Source organism: Ciona intestinalis, chromosome 11 (genome assembly GCF_000224145.3).
Source record: "Ciona intestinalis chromosome 11, KH, whole genome shotgun sequence".
Classification (NCBI taxonomy): Eukaryota; Metazoa; Chordata; class Ascidiacea; order Phlebobranchia; family Cionidae; genus Ciona; species Ciona intestinalis.
The window spans coordinates 3511246-3526385 of NC_020176.2; the positions used below are offsets into that span (position 1 = coordinate 3511246).

Below are 15140 nucleotides of genomic sequence, written 5' to 3' on the forward strand. Positions count from 1 at the left end.
CGATCATTGAAGTTTGGTAACTTTTGCACAATGTCCACTTTATTTAACATCCGACACATTTTATAAAATGGAATATAAAACACTTTTGACTGTAAACACGGTTTAAAGTATATGTATGGCTGACAATTTACCCAACCCATTATAGGAACTGGTTTGTTGCAATTGGCGTTAAGCGTCTTGCCCAAGGCCACACACGCCCGTAATGGTAGCAGATTGATACCCATTGACAACATTACCACAGATAAATCAGAAAACACAAACAATATTTTATTCAACGACTATTGTGAATTCATACAGATATATATGTATCAATTACGTCATTAGTCTCTATTCTGAGAGACTTCTGGTCTTAGTAGCAATCGTCGATAAGTGATCCATAAATAATTATTTGGAGGCTGTACATTTGTAAACGGTTTCGTACCCGTGACATCGTCGATGTAATGCAACAGATTGACTTTCCTTAAAATAGATGAACCTGCGTTTATTGTCAGTGCCAATGAGTTTTGAGAAGAGGGTAGTCCTATTCTACATTCACATCCATACTCTGAGCCGAGTTTATCTGCACTTCTTAATAAAGTTGTTCCTAAACCCAAGTTTGTATAGCGAGAATCGACAGTAAGCATATGCACACCGAATAGTTTTTTTACTCCCAACTCCTCGAAGAGATTCGCTCCTTCCAGTCGTTCAATTAAACGCACTCTGCAAGCACTCCATTCAAATTGGTCGTCAACTGTCAGTTCACTGTTTCCTTTAGTTTTTTCGCCTTCCTCTTGAATTCGAATCGAGTTAAGAGAAACTGCAACCAATTCTTGCGAGTTCGTTTCAAATACACCAATCGAAGCGTTTTGTTTCAATAAATCCTCTGCACGTTGTGTATGCACTGCAACAACTTCTGCAAGTGGTGCATTTGCTGCTTTCATTAAGTGAGCATGTGGTGAATAAAACGAGGTAATGATTTTCCGAACATCTTTTGTGCAATTGACTCCAATTCGACGAAATTCTAAGCTGTCAAGTTTATTGGAGGATAAGCTACGACGCAAAGTAAATGCATTCCCGACATTGTTTAAAATGTGCCTTTGTGGCACTGATGTTTGCCTAAATAGTCTAACCAAGCACAAACTACGCTTGAAATTCATGATGGACTGTAAATACAAACTCGCCACTTCACCCTCTGCTGGATATGGTGCTCAAAACAAACAAGAATGCAAAAGCATTGATCATACTGACAAGTCAAGATAAACGAACGAGCTGCGTCCTGTTCTTGAAGTTTCAAATTTTTAAGCTATTACTGTTGTTAACAGCCTTTGAGTAACGACCCTTATATCCTCCAGTCTACTGGCAAGCGCTCTGACGTCACACTGCGCTGGGTACATGCAGAGTCGTATAAACACCTTTCTATGGCTCTGGGTATATTATGTAACCAGCAGCGGGTTTTGTAAAATAGCGTAGTAGCTCTATATAGCCTTTATATGTCACTGCTGAGTAGTTAACATATAATGTACATTTATAAAGACAACTGTAGTTAAGATAAAATATGTACATTTTATAAAAAGACAATGAAATACAAAAGCATGTCTAAAAGTAATTCAAAATGAAGTGGAAACAACTTCAAAAGAGGGTAAAACAGTACAAAATAATTCGCAAGTATAGATAGGGAGACACAATGTTTAACCGTTAGGGTGGGCAATATAGGACACCTGTGTTATAACTTTAAGTTTTCTCTTCATCTATGGATTAAAAAGTGACAGTCGTTATAAAACGGAATGTTTATACGCCTCGTGCTGCCCGCTTATGAGTTAGCCTATCACATTCCACAAATATATATATGTATTTTTTTGTGATTTGTCCTTTTTAATATGTACATATCCGAAAATTTGGGAAACCCAGTAGTTACATAGGTTAGAGCAATTGCCGAGCAGTGTCTTGCGTAAAAACACATACGCCCACAATAGTAGGGGCTTCGAGTCTGAATCCTATATCTTCTTGTCTAGAGGCAGAGACTCTAACCACTGAACCACGGCGCCGGACAACTCGTTATAGATTACGTAGAAGTTTCATGGAGCAGACCACAGTGCAAGCACCAAGTGCTTGCTTCGGCGGGAAATTTAATAACCCGCTGTCCTGTGAGTCGTAATCACGAACTCGGACAGCCAATACAGTGTCATTGATACCGGAGCTGGGAAAAGAAGGCTGTCTCCATTTTCCGTATCCATTAAAACCAGGCTCGCCATTGCTCTGTGTCACGTTTCTGGTCTGGTAGATGTTTGGTACATTAATATTGGGTTAGTATAATAGGGTGGGGTGGGGGGAGATGGGACACCTTTTAATTATATTTTCCCGTCCCGTTTGGCTGTAAACAATTTTTAGAGTAAATGTTTACAGAGTTACAACCGTAGTCCCCAGACTTTAAAAGAGCGTTGTTAATTGTTTTGTTAATAATAACTACCAAATGTGACGATAAAAAGATTGAAACTATAAATGGTGTATCATTGAATTAATATGACATATAATAGGGTGGGGAAAGATGGGAGGCCTTTTTATTCTCTTTACTCACCTCATTCTACAGTGAACGTTCAAAGAATTATAAAATCGTATCCTCCCGACTCCCATAGGCCGTTGTTAATTGTTTAAAACATGATCAGAATATTTGGATATCATGTGCTAAAGGTGTCCCATCTTTCCCTACCCTACTATACATTTGATACACGTGCTCATGAAATTAAAATACTTATTCCAGCATACCTGTGGATTATACTTCGAAGCTAACCAAGCATGCACGAACGAACGTATTTTTGTGTTATACATGTGAGATTCCGCAATGTGGTTATAGATTAATTTGTACGTCTCCTTGTCCGCAATGTCGGCTAATTCAGCGCCACGGTTGGTGCAGTAAATCGCTGATTGCTCTTGGTTCATTGTCTTTGTTTCAGAGAGATCGGGAAGCCAAAAAACTCGTTTTCCGTGTACCAGAGCAATACCTTTTTAACAAAAAACATAATTAATTTAAATCTCCGGATAAAGTATATGGGGACGATCAGCTTAATTAATACAAAGGAGAGAAGGAAACACTGCAGATAAAAACTACTTTTATTCCACCTAAAATAAAATAAAATTTACGAGTCATATACTAGGGTGGGGGGAGATGAGACATCTTTTTATTCCGTTTTCTCAGTGCAAAGACTTATAAAACCATATCCTCGCTCTCATAGACTGCTGTTAATTGTGCAAAACACGATCAAGATATTTGGATATTATGTGCTAAAGGTGTCCGATATTCTCCCACCCTACTATAAATACTCTTACCTGTATACAAAAACCAGTCCACAGTTATCATCGTATCCCAACCTGAAGCTTGATCAACTCGCTCTAATTCAACCAGAAAACTACCGGAATTCATTTCCAGAACGACCAGACTAAATTCGAATGGCAAAGATTGGTTGCTTGGTTTCGCTACGGCGTATACAAAATCAGGGGCTTTGGACAAGCATAACCTGTAGAGTATCTGTAGTTTTGTTTTTGATTTCTGCGAAAACGAAGGTTGTTTCCAACTTCCCCTGCTCGTCATCAGTTGATCTGCTGTATATTGGGTTAATGTTGCATTAACCTATACGTCATAAGTACTCCAATATGAATAAATATACTTTAAGCACATGGTATCCCATATTTTCTAATCGAGGTATGAACAATTACCAATACTCGTTTAGAATTATGGAGATATACGGTTGAATCACTTTGTTATTCTTGGTTTACTAACAAAAGGAACGTTAAACCAAAAAAATGAAATATGTTTTTTCCAACCACACTATGGTTTATAAACTTAATGTAGGTACTTACTTGATTGAGCAACAGACCAAACTTGCGCAAGTACAAGCAAGAGATTAACAACTTTTCTCATTGTACTGGTGAGTTACAGGTGCTTTAACAGTGGGCAGTTAAAACACTATAGTTACTTTGAATAATACGCTTAGTCGTTATACAATACCCTGTGTAGGCTACAGTAACAGCTTGATACAAATATCAATGATATATAGCCTACTGAATTTGAATAAATTTACAACAATTACCTCACAGTTAAACAACCTTTTGTCAAAACAGTAAAACGAAAACCGTACCATACACATCCAAACCAAGCGAGTAAAACACGCTTCGTGCATGGCAAGGGAGGCACAAATATAATCAGAAATTTGCCGTCGGTCCTGCAATGATCTTATGACTGCCGGCAAATTTAATTAGAATTAAGCGGCCACCATTATGAACGTATGTGGTATTGGGCAAGACTTGAAAGTAATTTGAGTTTTATTATTGCTGATATAAGTCTTGTGGTTGCCGCTTTTTGTTATCTACATGCAAAATGTATAGTAGGGTGGGGTAAGATGGCCTTTTAGTTCTATTTTCTCGTCTCATTTGATTATAAACAAAGAACATTCAAAGAATTATAAATCCGTATCCTCACGACTTCTATAGACCGTTTTTTATAATTGTTTAAAACACGATCATGATATTTGGGTGTATTATGCTAAAGGTGTCCCATCTTTCCCCACAATACTTTGCTATAATGTTCATGCCGATGAAAAAACGAATTTACAATCATTGCATTAATTGACTTTAATCATAGTATACTGAAGTGACTATGCTTTAATACATAGAAGGCCACGATACGTAATATCGTCATTAAACAAATATGGACGACTAAGAAATACAGCTGGGACCGAAAATAAGCTGGCCTGATGGTAACTCAAGTGTGAATAGTTTAAACGGTGTAGAATTTGCACGTTCAATTCAGAGTTCAGCATGAGGTCTCGATGTCATATTAGCAGCAACTCCTGCAGCAGTTGTCACCTACGCATCGTATTGGGCATCTGGTAGACACAGGGCGTGGTATATAACACGAGCGATAGCTTCGATATCATCATTCGAACAGTATTGCGTCAAGATAAGGAACTAATCAGCTTTAGTTAGTTTATAAGCAATGGTAATGTAACTTGCTTTATTCCCTCGCATTGTGGGGAAATGAAAGTCGTTATATAACGGATGTTCTGTTTCACGCATCTTGAGTCCGCTTGCGAGTTATCATGTATATGTAACTTATATTTGCGGGTGATTGTTTTTTTCTGTACGGTTGATGATTTAGACTCCCATTGGTGACCATTGGGTTGTACAAGAACTAAAGACATAAGATATATTACTGTTACGTAGGTTGGGCTTACATTTACGTTATTTATGTTCAGACTTAGACGTTTTATTCAATTATCGAATTGTGTCAGTTTTACTTGTAATTAGTCAGTCCTTTTCAACATGGAGGACGCTTATTGTAAAACATCGGCAGAAGTCTTGAGTTATTTTAGCGTTTCTCCGACTCATGGTTTAAGCGAAGACCAAGTAAAACGAAATCGGGAGAAATATGGACCGAACGGTGAGTATACTGGTCGAAAATTGTATATAGGAGCATGTATATTTCATTAAAGTCGAGTGAATTATACTTCAGCTTTAATTATTTGTTATTATACACTAACCGCTATTCTTTTTTTTCAGAACTACCAGCTGAAGAGGGTAAGCAACTTTGAAAGTATTCGGACCAAATATATAGTTAGAACTTTATAGTATTTATATTTTAATACTGCTGTACTGTGGGAAGATGAAATGCCGTTAGCACCCAAACCCCATAATTCCTAATCGTTTTTTATACAATTCTAAACTCTGTTTTAGGGTCACGTATTTACCATTATATATTTCTACAAGTGTTCCTTGTTCACTACCAAATGAAACGAGAAAAGACAATAAAAACGTGTCTCATCTTACCCCACCCTATACTATAATGTTTATTTCACAGGTAAATCTTTGTGGCAAATGGTTGTCGAACAATTCGAAGATCTTCTTGTAAGAATCCTCCTTCTTGCCGCCATTATTTCATTTGTAAGTTTTCCTTGAAAAATAAAAGTAAATCAGCAAGATTTTTTACAAAAAAATAACAACCAAAATGTTTTTTTCAGGTGTTGGCTTTGTTTGAAGACGGAGAAGAAACAATAACAGCATTCGTTGAACCGTTTGTAATCCTTCTTATTCTCATTGCAAACTCTATCATTGGGATATGGCAGGCAAGTTACGCCCGATCAAAATGTGTTGAATGTTATTTGACTCATAAAACGACATGCGTTATAACACAGGTGTACTGTTTCATACAATTCGTGCCCGAGTTACTACGTGTGTAACTTTGTGGGTGACTGTATTTTCTCTATGTGATTAACAATCTAGACAACCCATTAGCGACCACTGGGTTGGAGCAACTGCCGTTAAGTGTCTTACCTCAAGAACACATACGCCCACAGTGGTAGAAGCGATAAACCTTTAACAGCAGGGGCTGACACCCTATCACACCAACTTTTAATCTCCGATATAAACTAAATTGAAGTATTCGTTTAGGAAAGAAATGCCGAGAGCGCGATCGAAGCCTTAAAGGAATATGAACCCGAGATGGGAAAGGTTATTCGACAAGACCGAGCTGCTGTTCAACGAGTTCTCGCTCGGAATATTGTTCCTGGTGACATTGTTGAAATATCAGGTATATTTGTTTTAAACAATATATAGTACTGCTGTGGGTAAGATGGGACATCGTGGCGCATTAATATCCCATATTTCTTAAACGTGTTTTGAATAATTAACGACGATTTCGAAGAGCCATGTGTGTAAGGTTTTATGATTAAGTAAATATTTGTTTATTACCAAATAAAACGGTAAAACAAATGGAAACGTGTTCCATTTTGCCCCAACTTACTATATATGTATGTGAGCGAACAGATCTAATGATTAAAGTTTGTTTTTAGTCGGAGATAAAGTTCCAGCTGATATTCGACTGATTGCAATCCATTCAACTACTCTCAGAGTTGACCAAGCCATCCTCACAGGTATGTTTTATTATTTTAAAATGTAAAAACAAATAAATTTATTAAATATTCAACTGTTTAATACTACTCATATTAATTTATCAGTTTCATCCTATCAGTTTTTTTTTTAAATCCGAAAACAAATATTTTTTCAGGTTTTAATTGTTTTAACAAGATTTCAAATGTGAAAACTAATAATTAGACTTTGCTAACCAACATTCTGCAAAATAGGTGAGAGTGTTAGTGTAATCAAGCACACAGATGCCGTCCCAGATCCCAGAGCTGTCAATCAAGACAAGAAAAATCTTTTGTTTTCGGTACGTGAATAACTTATAACCCTATAATGCTCATTCCATGTTGAGTAAATAAATATTAATTTTTGTTTATTGACAGTCGTGATAACACGGATTTGCTGTTTTACTGTTTAATTCAACATATTCAAATTACAGGGAACGAACATCGCATCAGGAAAAGCAACCGGTATCGTCATTGGAACAGGAAGCAACACGGAAATTGGAAAGATCCGAGATCAGATGGCTCAGACTGAAGCAGAAAAGACTCCTCTGCAACAAAAACTTGACGAATTCGGTGAACAACTATCAAAGGTAAAGTTTCGTTTCAGTGAAATGTTTCTATATTTTACATTTCTTTCTAACAAACATTCTATTACGTAGATCATTACTGTGATCTGTATTGCGGTATGGGCAATCAACATCGGACATTTCAACGATCCAGTACATGGTGGATCTTGGTTGAAAGGAGCTATTTACTACTTCAAAGTAAGCATAAGATCATACGGTGATTTCTATTCATTCAGTTAAACTTGGATGCAGCACGCTTTTAAATTGACGCCTTTTATTCATATAGAGTATTTTAGCGACAGTCGTTTGCCACAATTCCCCTTTCTTCGTTCTTTTAATAATATGATCTTCGCCAACGTTTAAAAGAGATAGATAAAACAATATATATGTATATTGTTTTTATTGTTTTATCCACCTAATTTGTACAGATCGCCGTAGCTCTTGCTGTAGCAGCCATTCCCGAAGGATTACCAGCAGTCATCACCACTTGCTTGGCTCTTGGAACTAGCCGTATGGCAAAGAAAAACTCAATCGTCCGCAGTCTTCCATCCGTGGAAACTCTTGGATGTACCTCCGTAATCTGTTCTGATAAAACTGGAACTCTCACCACCAACCAGATGTCCGTATGCAGGGTAAATAATATTTACATTTACCGGGCAAAGACAAGTAAAAGAAAATTCCATAATTGTTATTTTTGACCAGATGTTTGTCGTGGACAAAGTAATGGCTGACGGAGCAGCTTTCCATGAGTTCAAAATCTCGGGCTCCACCTATGAACCAACCGGAGAGGTGACAAAGGACGGAAAGAAGATTCGATGCAGCGAATATGATGCTCTCACTGAATTATCCACCATATGCGCTCTCTGCAATGATTCATCGCTCGATTACAATGAGGTTAGAAAGTTATATTCTTGGGGAGTACAATAAGATATCGTTACACCTCATATTTGCTTATCGTGTTTTAAACAAATAACAACGGCTTTTAAGGATGCGGTTGTTCAATTCTGCAAACGTTCTTTGTATCTACCAAATTAAATAAGAAAATAGAATAAAAACAAGTCTTATCCTTTACTTTTTTTTGCTCTGTTTAGATTCCAACTCTTTTAAATTGGATTTTATTTACAGTCCAAGGGAATTTATGAAAAAGTTGGGGAAGCAACCGAAACCGCACTCACAGTGCTTTGCGAAAAGATGAACGTCTTCAACACCGATCTCTCTTCGATGGATAAATCCGAAAGATCCGTTCCTTGCAACACGGTAAGTTCGTATCCTTATACAACCTTAACTTGCATGGTGTGTTTAAAGATTCTTTAATTTTGTCAACATCTAGGTTATCAAAAGCATGATGAAAAAAGAGTTTACCCTTGAGTTCTCGCGAGACCGAAAATCAATGAGTTCTTACTGCCGACCAACAGCTCCATCCGCTATGGGACCCAAAATGTTTGTCAAAGGGGCACCAGAGGGTAAACATTAAAGCAATTATTTCTTGCAACAACCAAACTATTTTACTAATATTATAGGAGTACTAGACCGATGCACACACGTTCGAGTAGGAACACAACGAGTTCCAATGACTTTTGAAATTAAACAAAAGATCCAAAGCTTGGTGAAAGACTACGGTACAGGACGTGACACACTAAGATGTTTGGCCTTGGGAACTATTGACACACCACCAAGCCCAAGTCAGATGAATCTTGGAGATTCGACTAAATTCGTCGAGTATGAGGTGAAGATCAGCAACATATATTTCTTCCTTTATAGAAATGCGTTCATAAATCTAATGTGACATCACACACATGTTAATAGACTGGAATCACTTTTGTTGGAATCGTTGGTATGCTTGACCCACCTCGTCTTGAAGTATTTCAAGCTGTTCAGGATTGTAGAAACGCTGGAATTCGCGTCATTGTCATCACCGGTGACAACAAAGCAACTGCTGAAGCAATCTGCCGACGTATTGGTGTCTTTGGTGAAGACGAAGATACAACAGGTTTGTGTATTCCCTTTCTTTGTTGTTTGATTAAATAACCTGATCTTCGCGACAGTATCCGAACAAATAAGTGGAAATTATGTTGTGCTTATATGTAAAAGCGAAACACAGATTTTATTTCAAGTAACACCTTCGTTTAACAGGAATGGCATACACTGGTCGGGAGTTTGATAATCTAAGTGTTGCTGAGCAAGCTAAAGCTTGTCTACGAGCTCGTCTCTTTGCTCGAGTGGAACCAGCTCACAAGAGCAAGATCGTTGAATATTTACAAGCCAATGGTGACGTAACCGCCATGACCGGTGACGGTGTTAACGATGCTCCAGCACTGAAGAAAGCTGAGATTGGAATCGCGATGGGAAGTGGTACCGCTGTCGCTAAAAGTGCTTCCGACATGGTATTGGCTGATGATAACTTCACCTCCATCGTAGCAGCGGTTGAAGAAGGTAGAGCAATCTACAACAACATGAAGCAATTCATTCGTTACCTCATTTCATCAAACATCGGAGAAGTCGTTTGGTAATTTAGTTTGACTTATTGTAAATTAAAACTGTGTTTAGGGTAGGGTAGGGTGTGGTAAGAGGGGACATGTTTTCATACTCTTTCCTATCGCATTTGGTAGTAGCCTAAATATGCTTACAGGATTTTGAAACCGTGGCCCCACGCCTCCAAAAGATTGTTAATTGTTAAAGACACGATCAGGAAATATGGGTTTTAGCTACTAATGGTAGAATCCCATCCTAGCCCACTGCACTATACAATCTAAAGGGCCATTTGATTTCAGCATTTTCCTGGCAGCTGCTCTTGGAGTTCCCGAAGCTCTGATTCCCGTCCAACTTTTGTGGGTCAACCTCGTCACTGATGGACTCCCTGCTACTGCTCTTAGCTTCAACCCAGCTGATCTTGACATCATGGAGAAAGCTCCTCGATCCACCAAAGATTCTTTGATTAACGGGTGGCTTATGCTTCGATATTGTGTTGTTGGAGGTAACGATTTTTTTTCGCTGGTATTTTATACAAAGTTGAATATTTTATTAATATTTATATTTGAACAGGATACGTCGGATTTGGAACTGTTGGTGCATCACTGTGGTGGTTTATGTATGCCCCTAACGGACCCCAGCTCACTTGGTGGCAAATTGTAAGTTTTATCCCTTACAGAGATGTAGAAATAGTACAAGTATATTGTTGTAATCATCTTTGTCTATCTACAGACCCATTTCATGTCGTGCTCAACTCAACCTGAAGATTTCGAAGGAATTACTTGCAAGATTTTCGAGGATCCTCACCCAATGACGATGGCTCTATCTGTGTTGGTCGTCATCGAGTTGTGCAATGCTTTGAACAGGTAAAACTCATTCACCAGCGAATGAATGAATATCAACAATAGTTTATGTAACATATCTTTACATTTATAGTGTTTCGGAGAACCAATCCTTGTTCCGTATGCCACCATGGCAAAACGTGTGGTTGATCGGTGCCATCGTTCTCTCTCTTACTCTTCACTTTGTCATTCTTCACGTCGATCCACTGCCGGTAAATATTTGCAACGAATTCTCTTTTATTTCCCCTTATGCGGCCCGATGTATAATAATCAATGACTTTTAGATGGTTTTCCAAATCTGTCCCCTGAACTTCACTGAGTGGATGGTGGTTCTGAAAATCTCGCTTCCAGTTATTTTCGTTGACGAAGGATTGAAATGGATCGCCAGAAACTACGTTGAAGGTTTGTTACGTAATAAAGCCAGGTATATGGGCGTACAATTGCCCCAACCCAGTGGTCATTAATGGGTTGTTTAAATTGGTAGCCATACAGACAAATTACCCACAAAGTTACATATGTGGCAACTCGTAAGCTCGCACGAGATGTATGAAACAGAACATTTGTGTTATACCGTCGTTTTTCAACCACGCGAGGATATAGCAAGTTACATCAATTCCGTTATTCATATTTTTTGCAAATCGACTCTGATTGACCTTGTTTTTTATTCCTTAGTAACACCTGATTTGAAGAAGACACAATAGATGTTACCTGAGATTTCTTCTGCACAAACTTCAACTAAATACTCATTGTTTAAGCAACGTTCATATATATAACCACAGAAATATAAATAAATTTTGATTTCTATGGTACAAACGTTGGTTTTGAGATTCCGTTTCAAAAGGTACAGTTTTGAAAGTTTTCGAGAATTACGTCGATTATGTCCTCTTGAAGTTTAAAAGACCTTCGTATTTTCGAATCTTAAATCCCAGGCTCATTAATAAACTTTACGAATGTGCTTTCTACATAACATCTGGTTTCCCATTTAAATTCCCCCCCCCCCAGTTTCGGGCAACGCGAATTAATACCAAACCCAACAGTGCTATCGCAAGACACGCGGTGGCGTTCACTTTGAACTATAAAAGAAAATATTTATCTGTGTATGTCGCACATCGCTTCTAAACATATCGACTTTTACGACGAAGTGAGAACTTATTAAAAAACATCCTCTGAAGGCGTTTAGATAAACAAGCTACAATATTATGTATAGAGTAGGGTGGGAGAAGATAGGACACCTTTTCATTCTATTTTCTCGTCCCATTTGGTAGTAAACGAAGAACATTCATTAAATTATAAAATCGTATCCTCACGACTTCCGTTGACCGTTGGTGATTGTTTGAAACTCGAACTCGAGATCAGAATAATTGGTTATTATGTGCTAAAGGTGTCCCATTTTCCCCCACAGTACTATATATAAAGATGTAAATGACCAAATTGATAAAATCAGTTTAAATTTCGTTTTATAGTTTGGATAGTTGATTTTAAATATTTCACAGTTTAGTCGTTATATAAAAAAGCGTGACTAGTACACACCTCGTCGAACAACGGGTGAGAGCGAGAAAGTAGTTTCGAGTAATCTAAACCAACGAATGGTAAAGAATAAGCCTAATGAGGCCGGCGCGTTGCCAAGCTTTTCCAATGAATAAACCTAATGAGGCCGGCGCGTTGCCAAGCTTTTCCAATTACTAGCCTAGATATTGAAAAGGTGTTTGAGTTCAAATTCCGTGACATTTGTTTCCTTGTTAGTTCGTTGCTTTTAAAATTCGGTCGTTATGGAAACAGAGCGTGGGTTTTTACACAAGGAACAATGGAAAGAAGCGAGAAAACAGTTTCGAATATTTGAAACACCAAAGCGACAAATAGTTTGGCTTTACCTTCGTAGATCATGCTTGTACAAGTCTATAATTGAAATGTTCTTTTTTTACTTTACGAATGTGCTTTCAATATAACATCTTGTTTCCCATTTAATTCCCCCATTTTCGGGCAACGCGAATTAAAACCTAACCCAGCAGTGTTATTTAACACGTGGTTCTAGCCACATGTCGACTGGTCGCTTAACGCTAGTATTTGGTATTCTCTTGACTTGATCGTACTGGCCGGACGCCATCGGACGCCATGCTGTGTGTAACCGATTTTATACGAAGTAAATAAATTAGTAACATTATCGCAAGACACGCGGTGGCATTCACTTTCAACTACAAAATAAATTTATCTGTGTATGTCGTTAAAATTACACACCGTTTCTAAACATATCGACTTTTACGACGAAGTGAGAGCATATTATGAAACATCCTCTGAAAGGCGTTTAAAATAAACAAGCTACAGTATTATTTCGTTTTATAATTTGGATAGTTGATTTTAAATATTTCATCGTTTACTTTAGTCGTTATATAAAAAAGCGTGACTCGTACACATCTCGTCGAACAACGGGTGAGAGCGAGAAAGTAGTTTCGAGTAATGGTTCGTTGCATCCTTTTAAAACTTGGTCGTTATGGAAACAGAGCGTGGGTTTTCACACAAGGCTATATCGGGAACAAGAAAAGGAAGCGAGAAAACAGTTTCGAATATTTGAAACACCAAAGCGACAAATAGTTTGGCTTTATACCTTCATAGATCATGCTTGTACAAGTCTACGATTGAAATGTTTTAACGAAGTTTTATGTTTGGTTATTCGTTCCTTTACTTTATACTTCCGCCTAATAGTATATATTACCCATAGTACAAGGTTTCGTTTACAAAATGATCAGCTTTGAATAATTGAAGAAGGCGATGAAACGCTCCCAAGCTTTAAAAGGCCTTAGTTTGTTTCGAAGCTTGTATTCAGGTTTTATTTTTTGCAGCAGAACATTGAAAATTGTATCATAAGAAATATGATTCTACTAGAGTTTTTAAACATAGCAATGTAGTTTTACGTTGCAAGATACAAGCGAATTTTGCAAACGCATTTTCCGCAATTCTCTTAAAGTGATCGATTGTAGTGTTATATCTTATATTCAGTCATTTATTTTTGTTGTTTTTGCAGTAAAACTTGCTTGGTTACGAGTTAATAAGATAAATATTTCATTAGCAATAATTTGACAACAAATTCAGTTATGAACCCACAGCTGCCCTCGGTACTTGCGCAAGTTCATGCATTTGTACTTTCTGCCAATCCTAAACCGTATTTGAATCAAAATGTGATGATGTATTTCTTCGATCAGACAAATACGTGGTGGAGAATTCAAGTAGATGTGGCACAGAACCGAAATTTCCAAGGCCTCATTGAACAGATGAACACAGCAACTGGAAACACAATTCCCACTCTTAAACAAGATGCTGAAAATGCGCTTAATGGTGCCTTTATGGGCGCTACCAATGTTCAGACATCTGTACCTACCGCTTCCTGGACAGAACACCAACGTGTCAACCTATATATTGCTTTCACTTTAAGCGGAACCCGAGAAGCGTTGGCGAACTACAATAGCCGGCCATTTGGACCGGCGGTGGCACAAGATGGAAGAACAATTACTGCCGAAACAGGAGTTATGGAGCAGAACCCCCATAACACCTGCGTTTATGGCTTGATTACGGTTGGTGGCAATCCACCATTGGCACCATTGGCATCATTGCCACCATTGCCACATCTACACGAAATATTTCCATATTTCGGCTCACTAGGGATTCCACAAGATATTATCAGATGGTTCACACGCTGTACTGATATAAATGTCTGGAGACAGGGTGCTGGTATGCAGTAATTAGTAGTTTTATAATAGATCGATTTATTTAGATTTAGTGCATACATTACTAATTAAACCTTTAGCTCATGTTATTGTGTAGAAACGGCTTACATATAGTTTTTTTAGGAACATTATGTTTGGTGAACCCGCTTGTATATATAATTATGTACATACTAATGTGATAATTAAACATTAAAAAAAACAGAAACCGCAAAAACTGCATCTAATTCTAAATCTTGTTTTTTTTTAACAGCAATTAATGTTCATATTCTAAATTTATTAATTAATCGCAGCTTAAAATTAATTGTACATTATAAACATTATCGTTGTCGTGCTTATATATCCTGAAAATAAAATGAATAGCATTAACTGTATTGAAAACCAATATTTAGCGGTAGTACAGCAACATAGTTTACAAGAGAGCATAGCTTTAATAAAACGACACGGGCTGTATGACGTCATTTAGAAAGTGGAATCCAAACAACGAGTATGACTGTGTTTTAACCGAATAATATACAGCAGCTACTCGTTTTCAGCTACATAAAAAAATCCAGCAATACTCCACGCGTCGATTAAAACATTACTTATGCTCGCGAAACTTTAGCACGGTGTTTGCTATTGAAACCACTGAGCTATACATATATAGTACGG

The 15140-nt window shown here is 37.6% G+C and overlaps 3 protein-coding genes across 7 annotated transcripts in view; 2 read left to right on the forward strand and 1 right to left on the reverse strand.

The window, feature by feature from the left end:
• Positions 1-1830: 1830 nt before the first annotated feature.
• LOC100178198 lies at positions 1831-4342 on the reverse strand. Of its 4 annotated transcripts, XM_026836652.1 has the most exons (5): positions 3835-4027; positions 3304-3576; positions 2743-2978; positions 1990-2253; positions 1831-1924 (listed from the first exon to the last, which is right to left on the reverse strand). In XM_026836652.1, exons 1-4 carry the CDS (start codon positions 3893-3895, stop codon positions 2035-2037), a joined length of 789 nt encoding a protein of 262 aa, XP_026692453.1. In that variant the 5' UTR covers positions 3896-4027; the 3' UTR covers positions 1831-1924; positions 1990-2034. The 4 variants fall into 4 exon arrangements, with proteins under 4 accessions (XP_026692453.1, XP_026692455.1, XP_026692454.1 ...); XM_026836654.1 differs by lacking the exon at positions 3835-4027 and adding an exon at positions 4065-4342 and having other exon boundaries at positions 1831-2253; XM_026836653.1 differs by having other exon boundaries at positions 1831-2253; positions 3304-3573; positions 3835-4029.
• Positions 4343-5180: 838 nt separating this feature from the next.
• LOC100180619 (sarcoplasmic/endoplasmic reticulum calcium ATPase 1-like) lies at positions 5181-11586 on the forward strand. Its single transcript, XM_002127144.5, has 22 exons — positions 5181-5413; positions 5533-5550; positions 5831-5913; positions 5991-6095; positions 6421-6559; positions 6822-6902; positions 7113-7198; positions 7331-7486; positions 7556-7660; positions 7891-8094; positions 8165-8356; positions 8588-8719; positions 8793-8925; positions 8983-9188; positions 9269-9452; positions 9596-9968; positions 10234-10436; positions 10505-10590; positions 10664-10797; positions 10868-10985; positions 11058-11175; positions 11446-11586. The coding sequence occupies exons 1-22, from the start codon at positions 5296-5298 to the stop codon at positions 11472-11474; spliced, it is 3003 nt and encodes a 1000-aa protein (XP_002127180.1). The 5' UTR covers positions 5181-5295; the 3' UTR covers positions 11475-11586.
• Positions 11587-12961: 1375 nt separating this feature from the next.
• The window catches only part of LOC104266239, a 6195-nt gene continuing 4016 nt past the window's right edge, over positions 12962-15140 (forward strand). Inside the window, exon 1 of one of the 2 annotated variants that reach the window (XM_018814090.2) lies at positions 12962-14153. In XM_018814090.2, coding sequence (XP_018669635.1) covers positions 13863-14153 — 291 coding nt within the window. In that variant the 5' untranslated portion in view covers positions 12962-13862. The remainder of the gene's footprint in view (positions 14154-15140) is intronic. The other variant, XM_018814091.2, reaches the window with a different exon arrangement.

Bases quoted from the DNA above. Each gene is read 5' to 3' on its own strand.
- LOC100180619 (XM_002127144.5), top strand. From the start codon at position 5,296: ATGGAGGACGCTTATTGTAAAACATCGGCAGAAGTCTTGAGTTATTTT. The intron at 6,096-6,420 runs GCAAGTTACGCC...GTATTCGTTTAG, and splicing joins CTATCATTGGGATATGGCAG to GAAAGAAATGCCGAGAGCGC. The intron at 8,095-8,164 runs GTAAATAATATT...ATTTTTGACCAG, and splicing joins ACCAGATGTCCGTATGCAGG to ATGTTTGTCGTGGACAAAGT.
- LOC100178198 (XM_026836652.1), bottom strand. From the start codon at position 3,895: ATGAGAAAAGTTGTTAATCTCTTGCTTGTACTTGCGCAAGTTTGGTCT. The intron at 2,979-3,303 runs GTAAGAGTATTT...TTTGTTAAAAAG, and splicing joins GGACTGGTTTTTGTATACAG to GTATTGCTCTGGTACACGGA. The intron at 2,254-2,742 runs GTATGCTGGAAT...AACATCTACCAG, and splicing joins CTTCGAAGTATAATCCACAG to ACCAGAAACGTGACACAGAG.